The 27,795-nt window shown below is 43.7% G+C and overlaps 1 protein-coding gene across 3 annotated transcripts in view; it reads right to left on the reverse strand.

Moving 5' to 3' along the window:
• Nucleotides 1-27,795, reverse strand: part of LOC114668804 (unconventional myosin-XVIIIb-like) — a 35,466-nt gene that overhangs the window by 6,635 nt on the left and 1,036 nt on the right. For 2 of the 3 annotated variants that reach the window (XM_028824752.2, XM_051921041.1), the window contains exons 1-31: nucleotides 27,483-27,698; nucleotides 25,957-26,478; nucleotides 25,807-25,867; nucleotides 25,315-25,427; nucleotides 25,045-25,218; nucleotides 24,725-24,926; nucleotides 24,257-24,399; nucleotides 23,971-24,071; nucleotides 23,812-23,875; nucleotides 23,345-23,489; nucleotides 22,203-22,379; nucleotides 22,002-22,092; nucleotides 21,501-21,693; nucleotides 20,817-20,897; nucleotides 20,583-20,730; nucleotides 20,344-20,503; nucleotides 19,956-20,139; nucleotides 19,665-19,860; nucleotides 15,776-15,885; nucleotides 15,432-15,497; nucleotides 14,976-15,104; nucleotides 14,553-14,696; nucleotides 14,228-14,317; nucleotides 12,919-13,038; nucleotides 12,701-12,812; nucleotides 12,424-12,548; nucleotides 12,189-12,343; nucleotides 11,769-11,892; nucleotides 11,378-11,578; nucleotides 11,053-11,163; nucleotides 4,106-4,210 (exon numbers count right to left, since the gene is read on the reverse strand). In XM_028824752.2, coding sequence (XP_028680585.2) covers nucleotides 4,106-4,210; nucleotides 11,053-11,163; nucleotides 11,378-11,578; nucleotides 11,769-11,892; nucleotides 12,189-12,343; nucleotides 12,424-12,548; nucleotides 12,701-12,812; nucleotides 12,919-13,038; nucleotides 14,228-14,317; nucleotides 14,553-14,696; nucleotides 14,976-15,104; nucleotides 15,432-15,497; nucleotides 15,776-15,885; nucleotides 19,665-19,860; nucleotides 19,956-20,139; nucleotides 20,344-20,503; nucleotides 20,583-20,730; nucleotides 20,817-20,897; nucleotides 21,501-21,693; nucleotides 22,002-22,092; nucleotides 22,203-22,379; nucleotides 23,345-23,489; nucleotides 23,812-23,875; nucleotides 23,971-24,071; nucleotides 24,257-24,399; nucleotides 24,725-24,926; nucleotides 25,045-25,218; nucleotides 25,315-25,427; nucleotides 25,807-25,867; nucleotides 25,957-26,478; nucleotides 27,483-27,683 — 4,548 coding nt within the window. In that variant the 5' untranslated portion in view covers nucleotides 27,684-27,698. Of the gene's footprint in view, nucleotides 1-4,105; nucleotides 4,211-11,052; nucleotides 11,164-11,377; nucleotides 11,579-11,768; nucleotides 11,893-12,188; nucleotides 12,344-12,423; nucleotides 12,549-12,700; nucleotides 12,813-12,918; nucleotides 13,039-14,227; nucleotides 14,318-14,552; nucleotides 14,697-14,975; nucleotides 15,105-15,431; nucleotides 15,498-15,775; nucleotides 15,886-19,664; nucleotides 19,861-19,955; nucleotides 20,140-20,343; nucleotides 20,504-20,582; nucleotides 20,731-20,816; nucleotides 20,898-21,500; nucleotides 21,694-22,001; nucleotides 22,093-22,202; nucleotides 22,380-23,344; nucleotides 23,490-23,811; nucleotides 23,876-23,970; nucleotides 24,072-24,256; nucleotides 24,400-24,724; nucleotides 24,927-25,044; nucleotides 25,219-25,314; nucleotides 25,428-25,806; nucleotides 25,868-25,956; nucleotides 26,479-27,482; nucleotides 27,699-27,795 lie in introns of those variants that run through there. The other variant, XM_051921042.1, reaches the window with a different exon arrangement.

The raw sequence follows: 27,795 nt of genomic DNA on the forward strand, positions 1-27,795 counted from the left end.
CTCCCAACCGCCCAACTTGAGTTGACCCTCTATTGTACTCATTTCTAATCCTGTCCATCCTTGTCACACCCAATGCAAATCTTAGCATCTTTAACTCTGCTACCTCCAGCTCTGTCTCCTGCTTTCTGGTCAGTGCCACCGTCTCCAACCCATATAACATAGCTGGTCTCACTACCGTCCTGTAGACCTTCCCTTTCACTCTTGGATATCCAACTGTCACAAATCTAACCTGACACTCTTCTCCGCCCATTCCACCCTGCCTGCACTCTCTTTTTCACCTCTCTTCCACAATCCCCATTACTCTGTACTGTTGATCCCAAGTATTTAAACTCATCCACCTTCTCCAGCACTACTCCTTGTATATTCGCCATTCCACTGACCTCCCTCTCATTTACACACATGTATTCTGTCTAGTTCCTACTGACCTTCATTCCTCTCCTCTCTAGAACATATCTCCACCTCTCTAGGGTCTCCTCAACCTGCTCCCTACTATTGCTACAGATCACAATGTCATCAGCAAACATCATAGTTCACGGGGACTCCTGTCTAATCTCGTCTGTCAACCTGTCCATCACCATTGCAAATAAGAAAGGGCTCAGAGCCGATCCCTGATGTAATCCCACCTCTACCTTGAATCCATCCATCACTCCTACCGCAGACCTCACCACGGTCACACTTCCCTCGTACATATCCTTTACAACTCTTATGTACTTTTCTGCCACTCCCGACTTCCTCATACAATACCACAACTCCTCTTGAGGCACCCTGTCATATGCTTTCTCCAGGTCCACAAAGACGCAATGCAACTCCTTCTGGCCTTATCTATACTTCTCCATCAACACCCTCAGAGCAAACATTGCATCTGTGGTGCTCTTTCTTGGCATGAAACTCACTAAACATCATCTCACTTCTTAACCTAGCTTCCACTACTCTTTCCCATACCTTCATGCTGTGACTCATCAATTTTATTCCCCTATAGTTACTACAGTCCTGCACATCCCCCTTATTCTTAAATATCGGCACCAGTGCACTTCTTCTCCACTCCTCAGGCATCCTCTCACTTTCCAAGATTCCATTAAACAATCTGGTTAAAAACCCCACTGCTATCTCTCCTAAACACCTCCATGCTTCCACAGGTATGTCATCTGGACCAACGGCCTTTCCATTTTTCAACCTCTTCATAGCTGTCCTCAGTTCCTGAATCACTATCTCCACATCATCCAACCTCTTCTCTCTCTTGTTCTCTATTCATCAGCCACTCAAAGTACTCTTTCCATCTGCTCAACACACTCTTCTAGCTTGTGAGTATGTTTCCTTCTTTATCCTTTATCACCCTAACCTGCTGCACATCTTTCCCAGCGCGCTCCCTCTGTCTAGCCAATCGGTACAGGTCCTTTGCTCCCTCCTTAGTGTCCAGCCTCTCATACAACTCAACATACGCCTTTTCTTTAGCCTTCACCACCTCTCTCTTCATCTTGCGCCTTATCTCCTTGTACTCTTGTCTATTTTCTGCATCTCTCTGACTATCCCACTTCTTCTTTGCCATCCTCTTCCTCTGTATACTGTCCTGTACTTTCCCATTCCACCACCAGGTTTCGTTTCCTCCTTCCTCTGTCCAGATGTCATGCTAAGTACCCTTCTTGCTGTCACCCTTACTACATCTGCTGTAGTTTCCAAACTGTCTCGTAATTCTTCACTACCACCCAGTGCCTGGCTCACCTTCTCCCTAAAGTCAACCTTGCAGTCTCTCTTTTTCAACTTCCACCATTTGATCCTTGGCTCTGCCCTCACTCTCTTCCTCTTCTTGATCTTCAACATCATCCTACAGACCACCATCCTATGCTGCTTAACTACACTTTCCCCTGCCACCACTTTGCAGTCTTCAATCTCCTTCAGATTGACTCTTCTGCATAGGATGTAATCTACCTGTGTGCATCTTCCTCCACTCTTGTACATAACCCTACATTCCATTTCTTAAAATACATACTCACCACAGCCATGTCCATCATTTTGGCAAAACCCACTATCCTCTGACCTTCTTCATTCCTCTCCTTGACACCATACCTACCCATCACATCCTCGTCTCCTCTGTTCCCTTCACCAACATGTCCATTGAAATCCGCTCAAATCACCACTTTCTGTTCCTTGGGTACACTGTTCATCACTTCATCCAACTCACTCCAAAAATCATCTTTCTCATCCATTGCACACCCAACTTGCGGTGCATATGCACTAACAACATTCATCATCACACCTCCAATTTCCAGCTTCATAATCATTACTCCTCGGATAAGCGGGAGACAATGGATGGATGGATGGATGGATGGATAATCATTACTCTGTCTGACACTCTTTTCACCTCGAAAACACTCTTGACATACTGTTCCTTCAGAATAACCCCTACCCCATTTCTCCTCCTATCCACACCATGATAGAACAATTTGAATCCACCTCCAATCCAACTGGCCTTACTCCAATTCCATTTAGTCTCTTGCATGCACAATATGTCAACCTTCCTTCTCTCCATCATATCTGCTAACTCTATCCCCTTACCAGTCATACTGCCAACATTCAAAGTTTCTACCCTCAGTTCCACTCTCTTTACCTTCCTCCTCTCCTCCTGCCTCCGGACACGTCCCCCCCTCTTCTTCTTCGGCCAACAGTAGCCCAATTTCTGCCAGCACCCTGTCGGCTAACAGTACTGGTGGCGGTCGTTGTTAACCGGGGGCTCGACCGATCCGGTATGGAAATTTGTATTGTCCGCATATTGATTTGGCAAAATTTTACACCGGATGCCCTTCCTGACGTAACCCTCCCCATTTATCCGGGCCTGGGTCCGGCGCGAAGAACAATGCTGGTTTGTGCATCCCCTGTGGCACAGAGGTGTAACTGTTTAAAAAGACTGAGCACCGGTAGTATAGGGTAGAAATTTTAGAATCTTTAAATAGAGAAGAATTTTCCTTAGGTATTGCTTTGCTATTCCTTTATCTAGTAAATCTAGGAATGTGGAGACTAATTTGTCCAGGACAAATTGATAAGATAAAACTTCTGGTTTAACAGTTTGATAAAACAACAGAAAATGTGCTAGATTTATACTCTTTGAAGAATGGTATAAGCAGTGGGTTTGTGGTTTAATGGACTAAGAAGACCCCTGCATCTCAGAGCAGATTGAAGGGCAGCCTGGATTAGTGCCCTTTAACAGTTCTTGTTTCTGGAACCAAGTCAGCATAGAGAGAGTAACATGATGAACTCAACTCTAATCTGTTTGGAACAAAAATGCTTTCCCTGGTCCTGCTGTGGATATCATTCAGTGGAACAATCAAATTTGAAAATCTACATGAATCCCAAACAAACTAGCTATATTTTTAACTACTTTATGCAACAAAATATGTATTTTTGCAAGCTGCCTCACATATTTGCATCCTCACTACGGGATGCATTTCAGTAGGATTTTGTGTAACGTTAGAGAGGCTTAAAAAAGGCTGCAGATTAGAAGCTGCTTGAGCGCCTCACTTTGCGGATTAAAAGTGTCACCGCTCTTAATTAAAGTATTGGGGGGGAGTAGACTTTAGCAGAGAGGATTTTCTGAGTTCAGAAGTTGACTAATGTGAAATGTGCAGACAGGCAATTTAATAGGAAAAAACTGGGCTTTGTTTGGTGGCATGATGTTCTTAGGACTAAATGACAAGCATATCATCCCATCCAAGTGTCTGTGCAGCCTGATAGATTTTATGTTTATTGCTGTTATCCCAATATGCCCCCCAACCCCCGCAAAAGCTGATTAAGCTTTCTGCTTTTCTAATGAGAGCCAGTGAAATCACAGGGTGCACATATAACCATCAAATGCTTACATTTATTAAAATGACTGATGAGGTCAAAGAGCTATGGATGTGATGAAAGGTTTCTTGCCAATAAATTTACTGCACAAATGAATAGTTGAACAGAGGGTGCCACTTACTTTAAGACATGCCTGCAGTTTCCTAGCAGCCAAACACAGTTTTCCTCTTTATTATAGGCTCCTGCCTCCTCAGTATCCAATCAACAACCTAGTTTAAGCTGTCATGAGGTTTCCTGAAATGGCAGTGACCTGGTCTTAATAACATACCTGTTCACACAGAGTAGCAATGAGACCCTCCAAATCTTGCTTCTCATGGAGGATCAATTGTCTCTCCTCATACTCTTGTTCCAGCTGCATCTCCAACTGTCTGAGCTAATAAGAGGGGAAAAAATGTCAAAAAGACTACATTTCTCTTCCAGTGGTTACACATAGGCATCATTAAGAGTAAGAATTAAAGAGGACTGTTTACAAGAAAGGTGGAACATACCAGTTATAGGATATGTTCATCAAGGAAACAAAAAGATTAATAGCTATACAATAAAATGAAATTTAAATATATATTACATAGTATATGATCAAAAATAAAGGCATAGTGGATAAAGAATAGGAGCATGAAGCAGCAGCAGAAGAAGAATGGGCCACTTAAGAAATAAAATCTCTTTACAGACTAGCCAGGAGACATGTGCAACAAGTAGTGATCATCTGTGAGAAGCCCTGTGCCAAAAAAACCCTTGAGTTATCCTATTGCTAATCTATAATATGGAGAAGACCTGGTAGCCATTAGGTATGATGATGAATAAGAAATGATGTGCTTCTGTAAATAGATGTGGTTCTATATGAGAAACAGTTGACATGAAATCCTAAAAGAGATTTCACTGTGCAAGTTAGACATACTGTAACTCTGTACATGGAGGTGGTCCGCTATCAGTTGGATGTGCAAGTCTTCTTCTAATAGTCATATCTACCAATTAGACAGGACTACTAATGAGATGGGAAATCAACAGTTCTTATTGATTGACTTGTCTGTCTTTAAATTAGATGTGCCTCTATATAAGACAAAATACATTTACACAGCACATTTAATATAGTGAATGTATTTCAGTGTACTTTGAAAAAATTAATATCATTTACATAAAAGTATATAAAAAGATAAAAACATACTAGTAAGGTGCTACAGAAATATAATAATAAAACATAAAAAAATAAACTAACATACACGTAGTAGCTTGTAACATGTTAGTTACTCAAATTGTCTGCATTATCAGCTGCAGGATAAATAATCAAGTATTTTTTTTAATGGCCAGGTGGAAACGACGGAGATGAAAACAAAAACTTCAGGAAGCCAAATCCTAGAGAATATAAACCTGTGGACCCACAGCTTCCAATCACAAAGTTTTGTCAACCTAGGCCAAATAGCCATCCAGTTCCTCTTAGGCAGTTTAGTTTTGCATTATCCATGTCATTATTTTTTGTAAATTACACAAGAGATCTGATAATGATGTCCATTAGTTAGATAGCTTATTTTAAAAGGATTTCCCTCTAGCAATTATAAGAAGTTTGATAGTTAGATATGGTTATACACAGTAATTGATGAAAATTTGAGATGAAAAAAAGTCAGTTGAAAGGCATGTTTACCAAAGAGTTAAGAGGTTTTAATTAGTAGCAGAATTAATTGGTCTCTTAGTCGCTAAGATCACATTAAAAATTAACAACAAAAAATATTCAAAACATATTTATGTCAATAAACAAAAGTCTTAAATTTATATTGTTTTCAATGTACTACAAAATAAAAAATTTTCAAGACACACTAAATCCAAATCTAAATTTATATTAGATAGATAGATAGATACTTTATTAATCCCAATGGGAAATTCACATTCTCCAGCAGCAGCATAATGATACAATAAATAATATTAAATTAAAGAAAGATAATAATGCAGGTGAAAAACAGACAATAACTTTGTATAATGTTAAATGTTAACGTTTACCCCCCCAGATGGAATTAAAGAGTCGCATAGTTTGGGGGAGGAACGATCTCCTCAGTCTGTCAGTGGAGCAGGACAGTGACAGCAGTCTGTCACTGAAGCTGCTCTTCTGTCTGGAGATGACCCTGTTTAGTGGATGCAGTGGATTCTCCATAATTGATAGGAGCCTGCTGAGCGCCCTTCGTTCTGCCACAGATGTTAAACTGTCCAGCTCCATGCCAACAATAGAGCCTGCCTTCCTCACCAGTTTGTCCAGACATGAGGCGTCTTTCCTCTTAATGCTGCCTCCCCAGCACACCACTGCGTAGAAGAGGGCGCTCGCCACAACTGTCTGATAGAACATCTGCAGCATCTCATTGCAGATGTTGAAGGACGCCAGCCTTCTAAGGTAGTATAACCGGCTCTGTCCTTTCTTGTACAGCGCATCAGTATTGGCAGTCCAGTCTAATTTATCATCCAGCTGCACTCCCAGATATTTATAGGTCTGCACCATCTGCACACAGTCACCTTTGATGATCACTGGGTCTATGAGGGGTCTGGGCCTCCTAAAATCCACCACCAGCTCTTTGGTTTTGCTGGTGTTCAGGTGTAGGTGGTTTGAGTCGCACCATTTAACAAAGTCATTGATTAGGTCCCTTTACTCCTCCTCCAGCAGTTGGTTTGACTTTGTGTTGCTCATGGAGTCCCGAATGAAGCACATTACCTGCATTGTGAGGGAGCGTCAGTTACGGCACTACGGCCATGTGGCGCGTTTCCCCGAGGGTGATCCAATTCATAAGATCCTCATTGTTGGGGACCCGAGTGGCTGAACCAGACCAATGGGTCACCCACTTAACACCTGGCTGCGGCAGATAGAGGGTCATTTCCGGAGGGTGGGACTGGACCATGTGTCTGCCTGGGGGGGTTGCAAACCGGGATCCCGAGTTGTTTCGTTGTGTAGTGGGTGCGGCAACACACTGTACCAGTGCTTGCTCCCCAACCTGACTTGAGTTTAATTCCAACAATTCACCAGGACATAGCTTTGTCAAACCCACTTAATCCAGTTTAGGTTTTCAAAAGACCAAAATATATGACAGCAGCACATTAAAACTAATTTGCCCAAACAACATAGGACCTATGTCTCCTGTCACTCCATTTCAAGAAGCAATTTGACTCGCACATTTTCTTTACCATTATAGATTAATTTTCAGTTTAGAAAAATAAACTGTTTATATGATAAACAGATACATTTACAAATGAGTCCCAGTGAATGGTGCTCACAGTCTTTGCAGCTAGCATATGGAGAGATGGACATTGCACCTTCATTCATGTTTCAGTGCCTAGCAATGCACTAAGGGCAAATGAATGGTTTAAATAACAATATCTACTGGAACTGCACACTATGTGTTTTTGGTCAAATACAGTTGTTTGAATGCTCCAAACAGAAAAATGAAAACTGTATAGGTTAGAGCATCATAACAATACAAGTGAATGTCTATACTCTGTCAATGTTCAACCCATTTTACAGAAATACATTTTTAAGGAGAATACGAATAAGCAAAAATAAATACTGTAATAGTTTGTGACTGGCATCCTAATAATAAATGTGGAGGTAAATCCAGAAAATGATAGGACTTGGTACTCTGTAATGTTCATTAATACAGTCATATGAGAAAGTTTGGGAACCCCTCTTAATTCTTTGGATTTTTGTTTATCATTGGCTGAACTTCCTTTTAATATCTGACATGCCTTATGGAAACAGTAGTATTTCAGCAGTGACATTAAGTTTATTGGATTAACAGAAAATATGCAATATGCATCATAACAGAATTAGACAGGTGCATAAATTTGGGCACACCAACAGAGATATGATATCAATACTTAGTTGAGCCTCCTTTTGCAAATCTAACACCCTTTAGACACTGTCCTCCTATAGCCTTTGATGAGTGTCTGGATTCTGGATGGAGGTATTTTTGACCATTCTTCCATACAAAATCTCTCCAGTTCAGTTAAATTTGATGGCTGCCGAGCATGGACAGCCTGCTTCAAATCATCCCATAGATTTTCGATGATATTCAAGTCAGGGACTGTGACGGCCATTCCAGAACATTGTACTTCTCCCTCTGCTTGAATGCATTTGTAGATTTCGAACTGTGTTTTGGGTCATTGTCTTGTTGGAATATCCAACCCCTGCTTAAGTTCAACTTTGTGATTGATGCTTGAACATTATCTTGAAGAATTTGTGGATAGTGGGTTGAATTCATCAGACCCTTGACTTTAACAAGGGCCCCAGTCCCTGAACTAGCCACACAGCCCCACAGCATGATGGAACCTCCACCAAATTTGACAGAAGGTAGCAGGTGTTTTTCTTCGAATGTGGTGTTCTTCTTCTTCCACCATGTAAAGAGCTTGTTATGACCAAATAACTCAATTTTTGTCTCATCAGTCCAAAGCACTTTGTTCCAAAATGAATCTGGCTTGTCTGAATAAGCATTGGCATACCACAAGCAACTCTGTTTGTGGCGTGAGTGCAGAAAGGGCTACTTTCTCATCACCCTGCCATACAGATGTACTTTGTGCAAATTGCGCTGAATTGTAGAACGATGTACAGATACAACATCTGCAATAAGATGTTCTTGCAGGGCTTTGGAGGTGATCTGTGGGTTGTCTGTAACCATTCTCACAATCCTGCGCAGATGCCACTCCTATATTTTTCTTGGCCTGCCAGACCTGCTGGGTTTAACAGCAACTGTGGCTGTGGCCTTCCATTTCTTGATTACATTCCTTACAGTTGAAACTGACAATTTAAACCTATGAGATAGCTTTTTGTATCCTTCCCCTAAACCATGAGACTAAACAATCATTGTTTTCAGATCTTTTGAGAGTTGCTTTGAGGATCCCATGCTGTCACTCTTCAGAGGAGAGTCAAAGGGAAGCACAACTTGCAATGGACCACCTTAAATACCTTTTCTCATGATTGGACACACATGTCTATGAAGTTCAAGGCTTAACGAGCTCATCCACCCAGTTTGGTGTTGCAAGTAATCAGGATTGAGCAGTTACATACAGTGCATCCGGAAAGTATTCACAGCGCATCACTTTTTCCACATTTTGTTATGTTACAGCCTTATTCCAAAATGGATTAAATTCATTTTTTTTCCTGAGAATTCTACACACAACACCCCATAATGACAACGTGAAAAAAGTTTACTTGAGGTTTTAGCAAATTTATTAAAAATAAAAAAACTGAGAAATCACATGTATATAAGTATTCACAGCCTTTGCTCAATACTTTGTTGATGCACCTTTGGCAGCAATTACAGCCTCAAGTCTTTTTTGAATATGATGCCACAAACTTGGCACACCTATCCTTGGCCAGTTTCGCCCATTCCTCTTTGCAGCACCTCTCTAGCTCCATCAGGCTGGATGGGAAGCGTCGGTGCACAGCCATTTTAAGATCTCTCCAGAGATGTTCAATCAGATTCAAGTCTGGGCTCTGGCTGGGCCACTCAAGGACATTCACAGAGTTGTCCTGAAGCCACTCCTTTGATATCTTGGCTGTGTGCTTAGGGCCGTTGTCCTGCTGAAAGATGAACCGTCGCCCCAGTCTGAGGTCAAGAGCGCTCTGGAGTAGGTTTTCATCCAGGATGTCTCTGTACATTGTTGCAGTCATCTTTCCCTTTATCCTGACTAGTCTCCCAGTTCCTGCCGCTGAAAAACATCCTCACAGCATGATGCTGCCACCACCATGCTTCACTGTAGGGATGGTATTAGCCTGGTGATGAGCGGTGCCTGGTTTCCTCCAAGCATGACGCCTGGCATTCACACCAAAGAGTTCAATCTTTGTCTCATCAGACCAGAGAACTTTCTTTCTCTTGGTCTGAGAGTCCTTCAGGTGCCATTTGGCAAACTCCAGGCGGATTGCCATGTGCCTTTTACTAAGGAGTGGCTTCCGTCTGGCCACTCTACCATACAGGCCTGATTGGTGGATTGCTGCAGAGATGGTTGTCCTTCTGGAAGGTTCTCCTCTCTCCACAGAGGACCCCTGGAGCTCTGTCAGAGTGACCATCGAGTTCTTGGTCACCTCCCTGACTAAGGCCCTCCTCCCCCGATTGCTCAGTTTAGATGGCCGGCCAGCTCTAGGAAGAGTCCTGGTGGTTTAGAACTTCTTCCACTTACGGATGATGGAGGCCACTGTGCTCATTGGGACCATCAAAGCAGCAGAAATTTTTCTGTAACCTTCCCCAGATTTGTGCCTTGAGACAATCCTGTCTTGGAGGTCTACAGACAATTCCTTTGACTTCATGCTTGGTTTGTGCTCTGACATGAACTGTCAACTCTGGGACCTTCTATAGACAGGTGGGTGCCTTTCCAAATCATGTCCAGTCAACTGAATTTACTACAAGTGGACTCCAATGAAGCTGCAGAAACATCTCAAGGATGATCAGGGGAAACGGGATGCACCTGAGCTCAATTTCGAGCTTCATGGCAAAGGCTGTGAATACTTATGTACATGTGCTTTCTCAATTTTTTTATTTTTAATAAATTTACAAAAATCTCATGTAAACTTTTTTTCACGTTGTCATTATGGGGTGTTGTGTGTAGATAGATAGATACTTTATTAATCCCAAGGGGAAATTCACAATAATTAATAATAATAAATAATAATAATTTAATAATAAAATAATAATAATAATTTGGAATAAGGCTGTAACATAACAAAATGTGGAAAAAGTGATGCGCTGTGAATACTTTCCGGATGCACTGTACATTCAAATCAGCAAAATTACAAGGGACCAAAATTTTTGCACAGCCAGTTTTTCACATTTGATTTAATTTCATACAACTAAAACTGCTTCACTAAAAATCTTTGTTCGGAAAACACCCCAGTACTCAGATGTTCCTAGGAAATGAAAGACATACCACTGTTACCTTTTTTGTTGAAAGTAGAGTCAATTATTATGCAGGCTGAGAGGGGTTCCCAAACTTTTTCATATGACTGTAAGAAGAGAATCACTTCAGTATGAGATATACATGCATACTGTAACTACATCTAAAATGATACAGACCATCTAGTGTCCATCTCTAAGTGACGCACTTTATCTCAAACATAATTCCAATAATGAGTCCATTCCATCTGTCTATTGCACTTTGCTGTTGGGTCACCTGCTTTTGAATGAACCGCTGTCCAGATTATTTCAGACATTCCCAATGAGAACTTGTCCATCATTTTTTTTTATTAATCCTTACCCTTCTCTGGGAGGACTTCTGTACATCCTCAAGCTCTTCCTCTTTGTCTTCGAGCTGTTTCTGATGGATCTGCTTCATTCGTTCCATTTCCATCTCAAATCGCAGTTGAATCTGTCAGATTGAGTAGAAGGTAAAAATTAGGATTTTTACCCTCCCCACCCAAATACAGGATATATGTTTTTGTAATTTTTGCAATATTTCCCAACCACTCCTATCCACTCTCACTAGCTCAGATCAACCAATTCTGTTCTAACTCATTACTAACCAGTTTCTTTTTTTATCTTCATGCTTTGCATAATTAATAGTCACTACTTCCCCGAGTTACCTGTTCTTGTTGCTGGATGATGTCTGTCTTCTTGCTTATTTCTACCATAAGTTCTTTTTCAGTTCTCTGTAGCTCTCTCACTAGCTTTTTCATTTCAGCAAAAGATTCTGGACTCTGCTGGTGCTCACTACTCAAATCCTGGAGTTGAGCTTCCACTTCATCCTTTTGTTGTCTCATCAGTCTTATTTCAGCCTGCAACTCCTGGTGGAAAAGCCATGAACAAGTCTCAGCTAGCTTCTTACACTTCGAGAAGGCATCTGTAACCATTTAGGTTCAAATGCATTAAAGAAAGGCCTTATTGATGGCAAAAAGCCGGCTGATGTTTTGCATCTACAGACACTATGCCCCCTCATCTGTTGATGTGCTATACCATACCACCGTGCCACTTTACCTCCACACTCTTCTGCAGTTTGAACATTTCCCCTCGAATAACGGTGTTTTCCAGAGATACTTTCTCCCTCAAGCTTTTCTCCGAGGATGCTTCTTTTAGAGCCTGGGCCAGCTCTGCATCAAACCTGGATGATGGTGGTTGATGGTGGGGCAAAGCAAAGATTGAAAAGGAATTTAGCTTCTGAAATGAGAACCTATTACTCTAATCACAGAACAATCTGTTGAGCATTTATGAACTTTTTGTGCAGTTTTTCTTTCTCTCAGAAGACACACCTAATGCAAACCATTCTAAAGTGCTTTATATATGCACAGCAGAATAATCCGTTATTTTTTATTTAAATAATCAGGGTGCAGGCAGATGTAAGTGACTTGTGCAGGACAACACAGGGAGCGTAGATAGGTAGTAATGAAGAGTTCTTACTTTCTTTGTTTTTTCTCCAGGTCATGGTTGCGCACTTGCAGACTTTCCATCAGCACTCGTGTGTCCTGAAGGTCAGAGTTTAACTGGCGGCACTTCTTTTTTAACTGTTGTGAAGAACACATGGCCTCATCGAATCTTCCCTGCAGGTCTGCTAACTGCGGGCACAGATGAAGGAGTCAGGTTTTTGGGCTCAGCACAAGGAGAATTTAAGCTTGAGAGTTAACAGAATGAATACCTTGCTCTCTAGGTCCTGCCTGTATTGAAGCTCACATTCAAGTTTCTCCTCAACTTGTCGTTGCCGTTTGCGCAAAAAGTCTATTTCTGTCTGAGCACAGTCGTAGCGAATCTGCCATTGGTTACCTGGAAAATTAAATAGTGTTTTGGACTAGGGCCTATCCCCGATATGACCTTTACTCTGACTTGAGTCTATATGTTTGTTTCCTGATTTTTGTACCACTACAGTATCTTCATCTTTGCTGGGCCCTGGTGAATTCACCCACTGAAATGCTGACCTGATACTGTGGCAGTTGATGCTTCCAGCTCATGGTCATGCAACCTCTGCAGAGTTTCCGCCAGTTGTTTCTCTACGGTTTCCATAGTCTTCTTTGTTTGTTCATATTTATCCTTCAAGAATAACACGACAGGAACTGTCATAGAAGACCAGAAACAGCCCCTCTCCTCCCCTTCTCCACCAGTACCACTACACTTCTCTGAGGGTTTAAAATCTCACCTGCAACTCCTTGACTATTCTGGACAACTTGAGCCCTTCAGCTCGTTCCCCTTCTAGAGCCTGACACACCACTTCTCCCTTAAAACGCTCATCAGATAACTCTGCTGTTAGGTCAGTGACCTATGGAGGAAACAGCATACGTGAACAACTGGCTGCAGCCCAAACAACACTTAGCAAAGAATGTCCATCGTAGAAACTATGTCCCGAATAACCACATGCACAAATTCTAAATAGTTGTACTTAAAACTCGAAAGAATTGTATGCTACTTATTTTGCTGCTTCATGAATAATTTGTTCACATCAACTGGGAAACAAGTCTTTTCTGTAGTGGATGTGTAGGGCATTATAATTAGCAAACACTCTGATGGCTGAGCACAGAAGTTTGGAATGTTTTTATGTAGCTTAAGACCACCAGGAAAGGACTTGCAAAACTAGATGCTAATACAGGATATTTCAATAGGCACTACAACCATATACTGTGGACAAGCAATGTGTAAAAACAGAACTACCTGGGAAAATGCTAGACATACTACTGGAAGCTGAAGTTCACTTGTGAAAGATGTCTAAGCAGTATTCCCAGCTGGACACATGGCTGACCACAAAAAAATAAGAAGATGCAATTCTCAACCTTGTACGCAAGGATGTTTTTGATAATCTTTCAAGCCTTGTCCTAGGTAGAGTATGCATCCAATTTCCTTTCCTATTTGGACTTGGTTACTGATTTTCTTAATTTTCCTGTATGAAGGAAAACAAAGAATGACCCCATATTTTTAGTAGCATCTCTAAGTACTCTTAGAAGGCTGCTAAAAGAATCGCGTTCACTTCAGAGTTCTCCTTCCAGTCCTCAAAGAATATTTCAATGTCACAGTCCAGATTAGTCTTCCCAACACCTATTACACATCTTCTGAAAAATGAACTAAGCAACATTTTAGCTTGTTTTTCAAATCTGTCCTGAGACAGTGACCACCTTCTTGAGCCATTTTTGTAATCCCTAAGCAAAGAGATCCTGTTTCATGAAATTCCCTCCAGACCAATTCAAAGACAATCCTTTGTAAGCGAAACCTTCGTATACTTCCCAAAGTCCTGCATTCTGGCATTCTAACCCATGTTCTTCTTGGTAGGCCTACTACTGGTCACCCACCCTTTTAGCAGAGAGGAGAGTCAACCAGTGGCAGTGCTCAAGAAACAAGTGCCCCTGGAGAGAAACATCTTTACACATTTTCTGAGAAATTCAGCATTTTACATATTCCACAGAAAAAGCCTTCTAAATGATCTTCTTTAGAATTACAAGAAAGACACCTTGGAGTACCTTGGATTCCAGCATATCTGCATTTTGCCTCAGCTCCTTCCTCTCTTTCTCTGACTTCTCCAGCCTTTTCCTCAGGGCCACAATTTCCTCCTGTGGAGAAAAATGAAAACAGTAACCAGCATGAAGTGCAGTGAGAATTTGAAATGAACCAGGCATAATGCCTCATGCCACCTTTTTTCTTGGGATACTCTATTTACCTTAACATAATTGATGATGTTCACATGCATATGTATTTGTTTGGAAAGCGTCAATCAATATGTAGTATGGTGTTCACATGAGCAGTTTGTGATTTTTACCAATTGAAGAGAACAGCTTTGCAAGTTACCTCTTTAGCTCTAAATTTCTCATCCTCAATGTTCACATCCAGAAGGGGGCGCACTCTGCACAGAAGTCTCCACCATGCCCAGCTCTTTACAGATTCATGTTTTCGTAAATTCTTCTGTATGCATCTTACTGCAAGTTCCTGGATCTGTAAGAAAAGATACAAGTAAAAGGAATGGAAATTCATAAAGGAACATGCACACCCAGACTGGGCAGATGTAAAGAACACCTGGCATCTCTCTAAATAAACTGCCCTTCTCAAATCAGTCTTTTTACTTGCAGCTTTTTTTTGTTCTGTATTGGTAAGTTGACATCAAATTGCAAGCAAGTCCACACTGACTGGAATCCATGTTCTGGTTCAAAAAGAAGCCACCCTTTTCCATACAAACATACTAGATAGACTGCCTTGTGTGGCACAGTCTCTTACCTTCATACGCCGATAACGTTGTCTGGCCAGATGACCCTGGCAGGCAGCCTGCAGCAACACCAGTGAAGGGATTATAAGTGTCTCGCGCTGTTGCTCCAGAGACTTCAACAGGTCCAGTTTTAGGAAAATCTGCAAATACCCAGGATTATGAAAAGGAAACACTCTGAAAAGGACATTGGTAATCGTCCAGATTTTGAAACAGTAGGTGGCTTATTGGAGATTCGTTCAGTTACTGTACTATCAGCACATCAGTCTGCAAAGCTCTCACAATATTCTGCATCTGTCACCTCACCTGGCATCTTGCACCTACCCTTGCTCTTGCCTTCTCGTCTGACTTCCTTCAACTGATTTGACCTTTTGTCCTACTTGCCCTGCTAATTTCTAAATTGGTTGTTTTTAGTCTTCTGGGTGGATTCTTTGTTTTCTCGCTTCACCCACATCACCAAGGTTGCTCACCTGAGTGTGTCCAAGAGCAAAACTTCTTTTCTCAAGGTCCAGTTCTAACATGAGCTCCTCCGTTGCCTGTGGGGTGAAAGAACATTCACTTTAACAGGGCGTGGTATGACAGTTCCAGTGAAAAGCCTATGTAGTCAGTTGAGCTATGGGAGGAAGGCATGGAGTGGTGGTGGGTGTTACATCCATATAAAACAAACTCTGCTACAATTACAGTAGCATATTCCCCATGCCATACTCCCCTTCAGACACCGAAGAATTGGAAAGACTGGTGCTGTCATGTGAAGATCATCCAGGGGATTGGACAAAGGGTGTTAGCCGTTTATGGATTATAAACTAAAAATCACCTTCTTCTCATTAGGCGTTTCAAATACTGAACTATACATCTTCATGATGCAAGGTGCCAATGCCTGAAAGCGTCTGCGGAAGTCTCTGTGTGCCAAACGGTCAGGAAAGCCTGCAGGTAGAGACAAAGAGTAAGAGTAAGACGCCTGCATCTCTCTTTCCAGTAGTAGTCCTGCTTATATTACGTTCAGAGCAGCACTGCTCAAATTCCCACTCAGATCCCACAGCTAATCCACTCTTATTAGCCTCCTTTCTGTTTAGGACTCGCCTGAGAGGCAAAACCACGGTGAATGCTTAGACAGCAATCTGTCCACACAACTGGATACTTTTTGGGACAGAATGCCAAGAGTAACAACAGAATATACCATTTATCTTGGATTTTACTACTGCAATTCCTACATATTTTCTAATCTGCCTTTTCTAGTTCAAAGTCACAGAAATTAGGGCAGCATTCCTACTCACTGTCACAATCACTTATACCACAGATACTCTCTAGCATGCAGGAGGAATCGAGACTACCCAGCGGAAATTGCTATGAGAGCACAGAGAGACGATACAAACTCCACATTGACAATAACCACACTGCCTCCCTGCTCGTGATATGTGAAGCCCAATTCTAGATAAGGACTTTTACCTCAAAGATGGGATTTTGATTTGATATCCTTTATTAATCCCCAAGGGGAGGTGACTGTGTTTTACATTGTTTTGTGTTTCCTCCCACAGAAGATGTGCAATTAGATTGATTAGTGGCTCAATATCAGAGTGGTGGACTGAGAACCCTCCAGAAGGCGGCCCTGCCTCTATGCCAGCAAGTACAAGGCAACTCAGTTCAGATATTGCATTCCAAATGGACAGGCACGACACAGGCAGACTCGATTGACATTTCTCAACAGCCCTGGATTAAAAGAAACGACTAAAAGGCCTTGTTCCTCTGCTCCAGTCTGCTAACCTGTCACCTTCTACCATATCCCTGCCTTCAAACAGTATGAACTATTTTTGTCACCCTGGCCTGACTGTACTGTACTTTTACTGCTGTTGGTTTTTATTGTGTGCTGTTTTTTCAGTACAAGATCGATAGCAGGACACTAATGGCAGCACAGAAAGCTAAGTCAAGCCCTGCCACTAATAACCTTGTATTTGTAACATGTTTAAAGTGCCATGCTCATATACAATGTTTTAATCATTAGCTGTGTGGTATATTTAACCTGTACTGAGCAGAAACTACTTGCAAATCGTAGAAAGCCCCCACTCCCCCAAGTGTCACCATCCCGAGTGCTTCTGTTATTTACTGCACTTATCGACTTCAGATGTGGCAGTGCCCAGGTTTGTGCAATGACTCCTGCATTACCACCTCACACCCAATTGATCACATAAATCATGAAAGCCTGCAAATTACATTAAATAAGCAAAATCACATTTTACTATGGCACCTTTTTAACAGTTACAGTAAAACCTCGATTATCTATCAGGGGTCGGGACAAATAAGAGAAAAGCTGGATAACAGAACAGCCATTTTAAAAATGATTAACAGTAAACTAGTTTAGCGAATAGTCATATTTCTTTACAAAACAAAACTATATTAACAAAATATAGTATTAACAAAATTAATTCATATAATATTGTAACAACTGGTGTAATATGCAAATATAACTTAGAGGTACTAGAGTTTTCTGTGTTTTACTTGAGTCTTTGTACCGTAACAAACGGAACGCTGTTTTATACTCCATTATCTGGGTCACCGCGCACACCTCCAAAACATTAAAAGAAAGCTTTCCCTACCAATCAGTTTTTTCTTTTTTTCTCAATATCGCAAATACTCCTGCTTATTGTCTCCTGACTCCCTGCTTAAAACGTCCCTCTGCCGCACCTTCCTTTTTCTCCTAACTTCCCCTGTCACTCATCTTCTAACAGACTTGTCTGACCCTTAAGGAACAGAAACCCCTCGCCTAGTCCCATAACATTCAAGCATTCATGCCACCCTTACTGCTCCCGTACAGCGCGTCACAATATATTAACAAAACATCCATCCATTTTCCAACCCGCTGAATCCGAACACAGGGTCACGGGGGGTCTGCTGGAGCCAATCCCAGCCAACACAGGGCACAAGGCAGGGAACCAATCCTGGGCAGGGTGCCAACCCACCGCAGGACACACACAAACACCCACACACTAGGGCCAATTTAGAATCACCAATCCACCTAACCTGCATGTGTTTGGACTGTGGGAGGAAACCCACGCAGACACGGGGAGAACATGCAAACTCCACGCAGAGAGGACCCGGGAAGCGAACCCAGGTCTCCTAACTGCGAGGCAGCAGCGCTACCACTGCGCCACCGTGCTTAACAAAACATAATGTAACAATTTAAAATCAAAAAATTACAATACAGAAGAACATTACCGTGGTTTCCATTTTCGATGTGTTTTGTTGGCATCATGCTTTATATTGTTCACTGTTGTTCTTCCTACCCCATAAATGGAGTCAATACTTGAAGCACTTTCACCATTTTGTAAATGTTTAATAATTTCAGTTTTTAGGACAATCCCAACACCACATGCACACATTTATCGTCCATAACAACATATGGTATAGTAGATTAATTATAACAAAAGACAAAATCTATGAAATGCTGTTAAAACTGAAGGTTGTAACTGACACTGTGATTTCAACATGCAGTCTGACACATGGTGATGGGCAAGAACGCTACGCGCTGGCACAAGTTACAGTGCAAAGCTTGCAGCGTACCACACGGCAGTAGTTGTACAGTAACAGGTAGGCTCTAGCGGGTTTTTTTTTTTCCCTGATGGTAAATCGAGTGACGGGTAATCAAGGTTTACTGTACTGTAAAAGTGTTGCTGTGGGAGCCCATGTTGGTCCTACTCCCACTAGCTTCCCAATCCACAGAGCTCTGTCTTTTACTTGTCTGCTTGTGTGCCCGACAGTTTTCTACCACCAGGTTGCTATTCATTTGGTCACCTGTGTCTGGGGTCATTGATGGGGCTGATACTAGGCAACATCACCTAAATGGTGTGAGTGGGCAAATATGAATGTGCTGGTGGGTACCACTGTTTGACTTGAGACCTTTTTGCCATCACATCTTATTGCCATCCACGCTGTAATAGTTTAATTGTAGCTCAGTTCATTAGGATCTGGGCTTTGAATATGAGAGGCGGGTTTGATGTCAGATGAGATGTGGCATACCTTTGGATAAGAATGTCAGATTTGAGCCATGGAAAAATGTAAATGTGTTTGAGTGGCAAGCTTATGCCATAAGAACAACATTGGTACACAGATAACGATGGCACTGACTGCAAAGCCTGCAGAAACTGGTGTACCTCAGCTGGCTAGGGTGCTGAGCCATTATTGGTTGGAGAACAATGTTTAAACTGCCACGGGCACAAATGGCTACTCAAGTGTCAACCTCAAAGCACCATCAACACAATGTTTGTTTAGTTCACCAAAATTTAAACAAAAAAGAAAAAGATGAATATTTATCCCGAGGAACATTTTTAAGCCCAATGGCAAATGCTTGTAAGTCTCTCAGTGCTAACATAAAATGAATAAAAATACTTTCAAGTCACATTGATTAGCTGCTGTACTGTCTTATCTATTGTAAAGTTATAAATAGCACGTTGTCCATTACAGGGTCATCCTGGTTAGGAGGCCAGGCCCTAATATGGCAGGTAACACATACCAGGTAAGCACGTGTTAAAGGAACTTAGGGTGAACTTGCAAGTGTCACCCTGAAGGCAGCAGTTCGGCTGTAATCACAGCTTGTCCAATAAGCCACAGGAAATGTAAACAAGCACCAAGGGGCATAGAGCAGACTGCCATCTCCAGTCTCAACTATCTCCAGATGCCTGTAGCTAGCCTAAAAACAGATCCTGACTTACCCATCCTGTAGAACTGGAGTGCCTCCAAAATCTGGCCAGCACGTAGCTGGGTGCGCAGCATTGGGATGTCAAAACAGAATTGGCTGCCCGTCTCTGTGCCCAACACTTTGTGCCGGAGGTTCTCCTCAGGAACGTGAGGTACAAAGCAATGCAGGAACACAGTGCTGGACTTTTTTATGAGATTGATAAGAGCGTCCTGTGAATAAATGAGAAGTAGTACAACAGAGGCTCTCCTCCTGAAAGAACCAGGCGGGTGGACACCACTAAGAGGAAAAACTTGCCCCAACTTACCGCCTGAAATTTAATTAGAGCGCAGGCAGAGTGCCGTCGGGCAGCAGCCAGGTTGCCACTGAAAGTCCGCCTCACGCAGCCTGCCCGATGCATTACCTGTTGCGAGGTGCCCTCCAGACCGGCTACTGAGCGGCAGACTGGTAAGACCTTAGAGTGGCCAGTGAACAAAGAGCGCAGCAAGGGTCTGAGAAGAGGGCAGAGAAGAATGGAGAATGACAGATCAGAATAAAACATGAGAAAAATTTTTAAAAAAAAGTCAAAGCCCATGGTGAAGGACAGTAACTCTAGCAACCCTAAGTGAGTGGCAGCATCACCATTCCCTGACTCTGCCCTCCTCTAGGAGCAGACCATTAGTGTCCAACCCAACTCCGAGGTCCACGTGACTTACATGCTGGACTCCTGCAAGATCTGAGTGGAGTTGATGGTAGACAGATTGGGTTTGACTTTGCTGAACCATCCACTGAGGTCGTAGCGCACTGGGTCCAGTCCCAATTGATGGGCCACCTCACACTGCAGGGGCTGCTCACACTGGCGCAAGGCTGGCGTGCCTAGATGAAGAAAATTTGAGAGTGACTGACTGGCAAGCCGTGACTAAGGAGGTTCTTTGGATCAGAATGTATACCTCACCTTCTCCACCATTAGGCTGCTTGGAATAATAGTCAGCCAGACGACTCAGGACAACAGTCTCGCTTGAACCAGGGGTCAGCACCTCCTCTTCAAGAACCCACAGCAAGCCACGTGGCTTATCAGCTGATGCAGCAGACAAAGGTTTTACCTTTGGGTTAGCAGAGGAAGAATAAGATGTGAAGAACCCATCGCCCTGGCCCACGGCCCTGTAAACCTTGAGCAGTAGTCACCCACCTGCATTACAGTCTGATCAATTACAGAGACCACCTTGTCAGGGCTGCATTCTGGAATGTCCAGTTGGACAGAAACATTCTCCTGAAAAAAGACAGAACAAGGATGGCAGCGTTACTTGCCACCATGCTCTACTACTCTCCATCCGTAATGGGTGGCTGCTTTGGCCAAGAGAGTTGGAAAAAATTACTTTTTGTGTTTCAGTCATTTTGGGAAATTTCCTTGAAACATCCTTCACTGGGCCACCTTAAAAATCGCACTGCCCCACCATGCCAACTGAAGCCTAACGGGCATTCTTTGGGTGTAGCCTTAATTGATGAGAAGAATGGGGGGGGGGTGTCATAAGTTTACTGTGTGTGAGCAAGATGGAGGGGGGCATCTACTAACTAGCAATTGGCCAAAGGCCAGGTACTGGGTACATAAAGGAGAGTGTAATTACAGGCTCTCTAGACCCTGGTTTAAATGTGAGATTTACTGCTCTTGGAGACTTGCATCTTGTGTGCCAGCTGAACATCAGACCCCAACTTGTATAGTTAGCGTAACAAGATAAGCATGAGTCTGAGGTCATCCCAGATGATTGTGCCCACCAAGTAAAATATTTTAGCTTGGCTAGGTTTCCATGGCCCAGCACCCAGATGCTATGCAACATTTTAGTAGGGAATATGCAGGTTTCTTGTCCTGCCTAACCTCTTGGTATCGCTCCAATGGCTCCACAAACGTCTTGTGGTGGTAGAAGGCCTGCAGCCTCTCCTGTACGTAGTTGTGGCACAACTCCTCGAAGCAAGCAGCCCGTTCTCTACCCCCATGGCGTGGATTGAGGAACCCTGGTGTGTCGACCACTATGATGGAAGCCAGAGCAAGCTGCTTGGAGGACACTGACCTGTGAAATGGGCATAAGAATATTGTCAAGAGTTAGCTGGTTTAAGCCAGTTCCAAGTCCATTACATTGGAGCTCAAAGCATACTGTCCATTTCCTGAAAGCAGGGACTGGTTCAACTAGGGGCCTTAAGGGTGTACAACTGGACTGACACCCCAGATATCACTGCAAACCTGGAGGGGCATAAGCTGTGCACACTACCCTGGAGGTCCCAGCACAGTGTCCAGGCTCGGGTTACCAACGGGGCACAGTGATTTTGGCCTGTCCAGTTTCATACTTGCCCTGCCCTGGTTGTCACTGTGTCTTCTTACCTGTTGATGAGCGATATCACAGCATTAAAGAGCTCTGCATACAGGCCAACAGCAAAGCCTTCCAAACACTCCATCCCGGACAGCTTGGGGCCTACAAATCAGGAGATTGGAGTGAATCTACATCTGGCACCAACCCCTGACATGGTACCCATTACAATTCAAATCAAGCCCCCCACAGCCTTGGTGACTGCTGACGCCTACCTTCAGTGCACCCACCCTCTCTCTGGCCTTGACATCCTGCCACATCCCCTGTTGCTTGCTGGAGGATCTGCTTGAGGTGGTGCTTGAACACAGCTGTGGTCAGCTCCTCGACATCACAGCCCAACGTGAGGGCGGCATACTGGGCGGACTCAAAATGAAGAAACTGCTTGCGGCCCACTTTATGGGGGGGTTGGGATAAGAGAGAAAGAAACGAAACGAATCAGAACAGTGTGAAGAAAAAAACAAATCTAGCCATCTTAGAGAAGCTGGTCACAGAGTGTCATCGTGTGTCACTTTCTACCACCAGTCACCCACATAAGCCAATGGTAGAAACCAGGTCTAGTGGCCACCTCAACTGTTTAGTCAAAAACTCAACCACATCATCCTCGTCAATTGTCACTTTTTGGAACTGTCCCCAGCAGCCAAGTACCGTTAAACAAACCTTAGAGGTTATCACACCCTTCAGATGTCACCATGTGTCATTTTTAAAAACCAAAAGAGATAAACCATCTGTAGTGGGCTTTACCATAATCTCCTTCTGGCACTAAACACCATGAGGCATTGCTGTATGTGCCAACCGCAGTCAGCCACTTCCAGCAGACAATAAAAGCCATCTGCAGGTGCCACTCCCTGATCCCAATTAGCTTTAGTGACCAAGGAGAGCCACCTTGAGAGCCCAACATGCCAGGCAGCTTATGGGGTCCTTTTGGGCTGAAATTACCACAAGTAACAAACTCACGTATGACTCAGCCACAAGTAGCCAAATTGAAACAAGTATGGGACTGAAATTTGTCTCCAAGAGCCAACACCCAAAGGCTTGTCAAAATCTTGGGTGCAAACACCACAGACAGAAGAATAAGTGGCGCAAGATAAAGAGACACGTGGGAGGCCTGGAGCCACATAATAATAGAGAAAGCACGCATGCCATCAATGTGATAAGCATGACCTCACCTCAGGAACATACAGACAACAGGAGCTGGCACCACATTGGTGTAATAAGAATGTGACGAGTGGGTAGGTGCCACATTAGTGTGATAAAGATGGTCACAGTTGGTACTGCATCAGTGTGATAAGGATGGCGACAATTGGCACTGTATCAGTGGACATCTTCTAGATTACTATTGCTCTCCTTTGATGCTTACCTTTACATACTCCTGCCACACTCAAATGGTAGATACTGGCAAGCACGTGCCAGATGGCATTCTGCTCGTTGGCTGTGAATCCAAGGGTCTCCATAGCAGCCAGCAGCTTGCTAAATGCAGCCAAAGTGCTCTGCTTCTTGTCTGCCTGTGGAAAAAATGGCACATGTGAGACGCATCAGGCACAGCAGACATTAATCAGGGCAAGTTGAACCATCCAAAGAAAGATGTGTTGTTATGTGTGAGGAGTCCGCCATCAGCGACAAGGCAACTGAAATAATGAACATGTGGCAGCTGAGCTGGAAGTGTTTTAAAGAGTTGGTGTCTCTGTACAAGATGCTATATAAAAAAAATACATTTTTTTTGGTTTGGTGGCACTCAGGTGTCCAGAAACTCATAACTGGGCAGTGAGGGGGTGAGAATTACTGCGTATTTTGAGTGGCATTCTGCCTGAATAGACACCGAGATACCTTTGTGGGTGCAGAAAGTCCAAACATGTTTTGGTCACCAAGATGGTGGAGGTGCAGTTGCGTCCTGAAAGGAAAAGGAAAAGAAGTCCTCTGTGAAGAAGGTGCGCCCCCTAGTGGAATAGCCATTTTTGACAGTGGACTTTATACTGGGGGTGGTACCTTAGCTCTGGAGTCAGTCCCAGCAACATTTCAGAGAAGATGTGGAAGTTGCTCTCTCCTTCTGGTCGCTGACACACCCTCCATCTCTCTAGCAGCATTGTCTGCAAGAAGAAACACCAGCACGGTCAGTTTGTTCAGCTTCAAGTGGCACTTAGAGCAGTGGGCATTAAAGCAGGCAACAATTGTGGTGGGTTATATCTGAGTAGACCTGAATAGATTTATTAGGAAGATGGGCACCTTTATAGCACGTGGAAAAGGATAGGTAAGTGTAAAACAATAAAAATACCTGTAGGTGGGCAGCAGCCACACGGCCAGCATGGTTGAAATCCACAGAGAGAACCAAGGAGAAGCGGGTGGAAGTGCCATTTTGTGGAGTTGCGACCATCCCAAATGACCGTAACACTGTGAAGATGGCCTGAATCTTTTCCACTGCCAAGGGGAGGGAAAAAAAAAAAACAGGATCAGTTTGCCCACTTTATTGGTGAACATCTCATTTTACTTTGCAGAGGTGTCCCTCCACTGTCTTATTCAATTCATATGATTTTATGGAGGTGCCCCATTAAAAACTGCATTCTGTGTGTGCACCAATGCCCACCACCTCTGTGGTGCACAGGAAATTCTAGATGTGCCCCTCTGCCCACATCCTCAAGCCATACTACTTCACAGATGCAGCCTTCTGCTCCTCTCCATGTGGCATCTGACCAGTGCTAAGATGCCCGTTCTCCATCTCCATGCCCACCTCTTGATACTTAACCTGTAACTGTGCAGTCTGCATTGCCAGCCGTCCGTATGAGGCTCTCCAAAATGGCTTGGCAGCAAGTGGTTTTGCCAGCTCCACTACGACCCATAGGCACAATACTTTGGTCCTTCCTCTGAATCACCATATTCCAGTAGGTCCGCTGCACAAGTGACTGGATTTGTAGTGGCACGGCCTCTGCTTTGCGCCCTTTCCCGGACTTTTTGGAAGTGAAGAAAGGGGAATTAAAGAGACTGGTGAGCAGTCTGCCAATCAATGGCAGCAGATGCCATGTTAAGGTACATCTCGGACCAGCTCATGAAGCTGGTGGCACCTACCTTACCACTGAAAGAGGGGAATTTAGGAGGCTTGACCACTAACAGATTACGGCCCACTACAGTGTGCCAGAGCTGCTTGTTCATTCGGGAGCGCAGAGTATGCAGGACACTGGATTCATTCACGCTGACCAGCTGGGAGAGGTCCTCTGCGAGGTCCAGTTTGGGGGGATTGACCTGGTAAGAAAAGAAGTAGGCAGCACAGAGTCCAGTGACATGATTGGACAGTAGATGCAAAGTGAATCTGGGAGTCCTGCATGGCAAGCTGCTCACCTTTTCCAGCATATCGGTATTCACCTCCATCTCCGTCCCATCACTTTGCAGGCAAATACGAGAAAGTCCAGCTGGGAGATCAGGAGTCCCCACATCTGGCCTCAGCTCAGTCACTGTTGACGCAGATCAGGCATAGAAAGTAACTGAAAATGCTGCCCTCTCCTGGACACCGCAGCGATGTGAACACACACGGTCATTCTGCTGTTAGCCAGAAGAGGGCCCCATATTACCGTGAGCCTAATTGAAGAGACAAGGCAACAGTCTCTAGTGAAGTGTCTTCATTTGACGGAATCGCCCCTTTATTGTAGAATTTATCGTCTTTGAATCTGAAGTTCCATTGTATTGAAGACTGGGTGGGTGTGTGTGTGTGTTGGGGGGAATATGGCGCCTGTTTCACCTGAACACGTCTTACCTTCACAAAAAATCACACTTTGTGTCACATTAAGAAAGAAAAAAATAGGATAGACACCCATTGGGTAGTCAAGGGCTTACCAAGTGTGAAGCCATCCTTCTGCACAAGCCACGCGTCTCCAGCTTTGTACCACACCTTGGCCTGCAGGGAGATACCAGTCAGCAATGCAGAGCTGACAACAGAAGAACATGAGTGGGAAAGATCTAGAAAAAAAGTGTCGAGGATCTCACCTGCTGCACATCCACATTCTGCTGTTGCTGATCTGCACTGATGTCCATGTTTTGCTGCTCTTGGTCGTCTACACCGGTGTCCTCATTCTGCTGCTTCTGATCGTTTGTGCTGGCATCCAAGTTCTGCTGGTCTTGGTGATCTTCACTGATATCCACCGTCTGCTCTTGGTGGTCTGTCCCAACATCCATGTCCTGTTCCTGAGGGCCTGCAAGGATGTCTTCCCTCTCCACTGGTGTCTCCCTCACTTGCCTTTCTGCTGCAGTGTTCTGGTCGTAATATGCTGATGTCCCCTTCGAAGGCACATCTTTGTCCTTATGTCCCAGGATGGGGGAAGTCTGCCTGCCTGGTAGTCTTGTTGTGGCCTTTGGTTTGATGGTGACCAGCGTTCCCATTGTCTTGGAATCACCAGGGAGACCATTCACAAGTAGCTTGACGTGGGCAGACATCTCTCCTGAATCAGTACCTTCTTCTGTAGTTGTCCAAAATGGCAGGACAAGACTATCGCTGAGCTTACTGGGTTGCTAATGGAGACCAAAAGAATGGTAAAGGTGGGACACAGCACTAACAGACAACTGGTCAGTCTGGACCACTGGGGACTGGTGATCCTCAACCTGAGAGAACCCTTGATAATTCATTGTGATTTCTGGAGCAGGTGGGTCTGATTCAATCCAAGATCAGACCCCGACAGGGAATGACCATGGAGGGATGTTGTCTAGTGTACACCTTCTAACAGGTGATGATGTAGACCATGAGGTGCTAATGAGCTCCGGTGTAGATACTGTAAGTGTGTATCATGTCCAGATCATCGAGTAGAGCAACCCAGTGCAATTCTAGATTTGCCATTTTGTAGATGACTGGGGAACCCATGACTGATTGACTTCAATATTACCAAAGCTGCCCTTCTATATTCTGGGTGTACTAGTGTCGTCAAAATGAATGGATGTTGTGATATTCGGCAACTGCACTAGCTGTGGGGAAAACAACACACAATGTTCTAGATTGTAAAGTTATTGTAACAGAAAATAGTCTAAATCCTAGCCATACTCACGAATCAGTGCTCTAGATAACGGCAACAGTGAACGTTTCTAACTTGCCTGGATCCCAGGAGCCGTGTAACTGGCTGTTGTTATAGTATTGTTAAGGGGCTTGCTCATGATCATTGGGGTACAAGAAGTGAGTTGTTCAGGATCAGGTACAGTAGACACCTATAGGCACTGAGAGGGCATGCAGCCTTTCTAGAACATAAGAGGGACACTCCTGTGTGGGCGTTGGGATAGCAAGTAGCTTTTCTAGATTTTAGGTGGAGAGCTGTTCTAGTTCATGTGTGCTAGTCAGCCTCTTGAAGACGTGTGCAGATACTGGGAGATCAAGCTACATTCCTGTGGACACAGATGACCCTCTTCTAGATCAGAGGTTTTCCTACCTGCTGTGATTGTTCTAGATTGTGAGCCATGGCTACTCGTCCTTATAACCCAGTTGTGACGTTATTCTAGACCCCCACCGCGATGTTGACCCAGACACTCACCAGTTTTTTGTCCAGGGTTTCAGAGACTTTGTTCTTGGCCTCTTTTTCCGTCTCACGCACAAGCTGTTTGATGAAGCCCCCTGGGACAGCGGAGAGCAGAGGTGAAGCTGCTGAAGGTGGTCTCTTATCTTCCTCTCTGATCTGTTTATACAATAGGGAGGTCAGGTGTAGGACACACAATGGGACCACCACACTGATCATGAGGTGCCAAGATTGACACTTATAAAGAGAAACCCTGCAACTCCCCCCCACAGCCACATGCAGGCAGAGACCCCCAAAATGCTCATCTTTGTCAGCGTACAGTAAGAAAGGT

This window comes from Erpetoichthys calabaricus, chromosome 18 (assembly GCF_900747795.2).
Source record: "Erpetoichthys calabaricus chromosome 18, fErpCal1.3, whole genome shotgun sequence".
Taxonomy (NCBI): domain Eukaryota; kingdom Metazoa; phylum Chordata; class Cladistia; order Polypteriformes; family Polypteridae; genus Erpetoichthys; species Erpetoichthys calabaricus.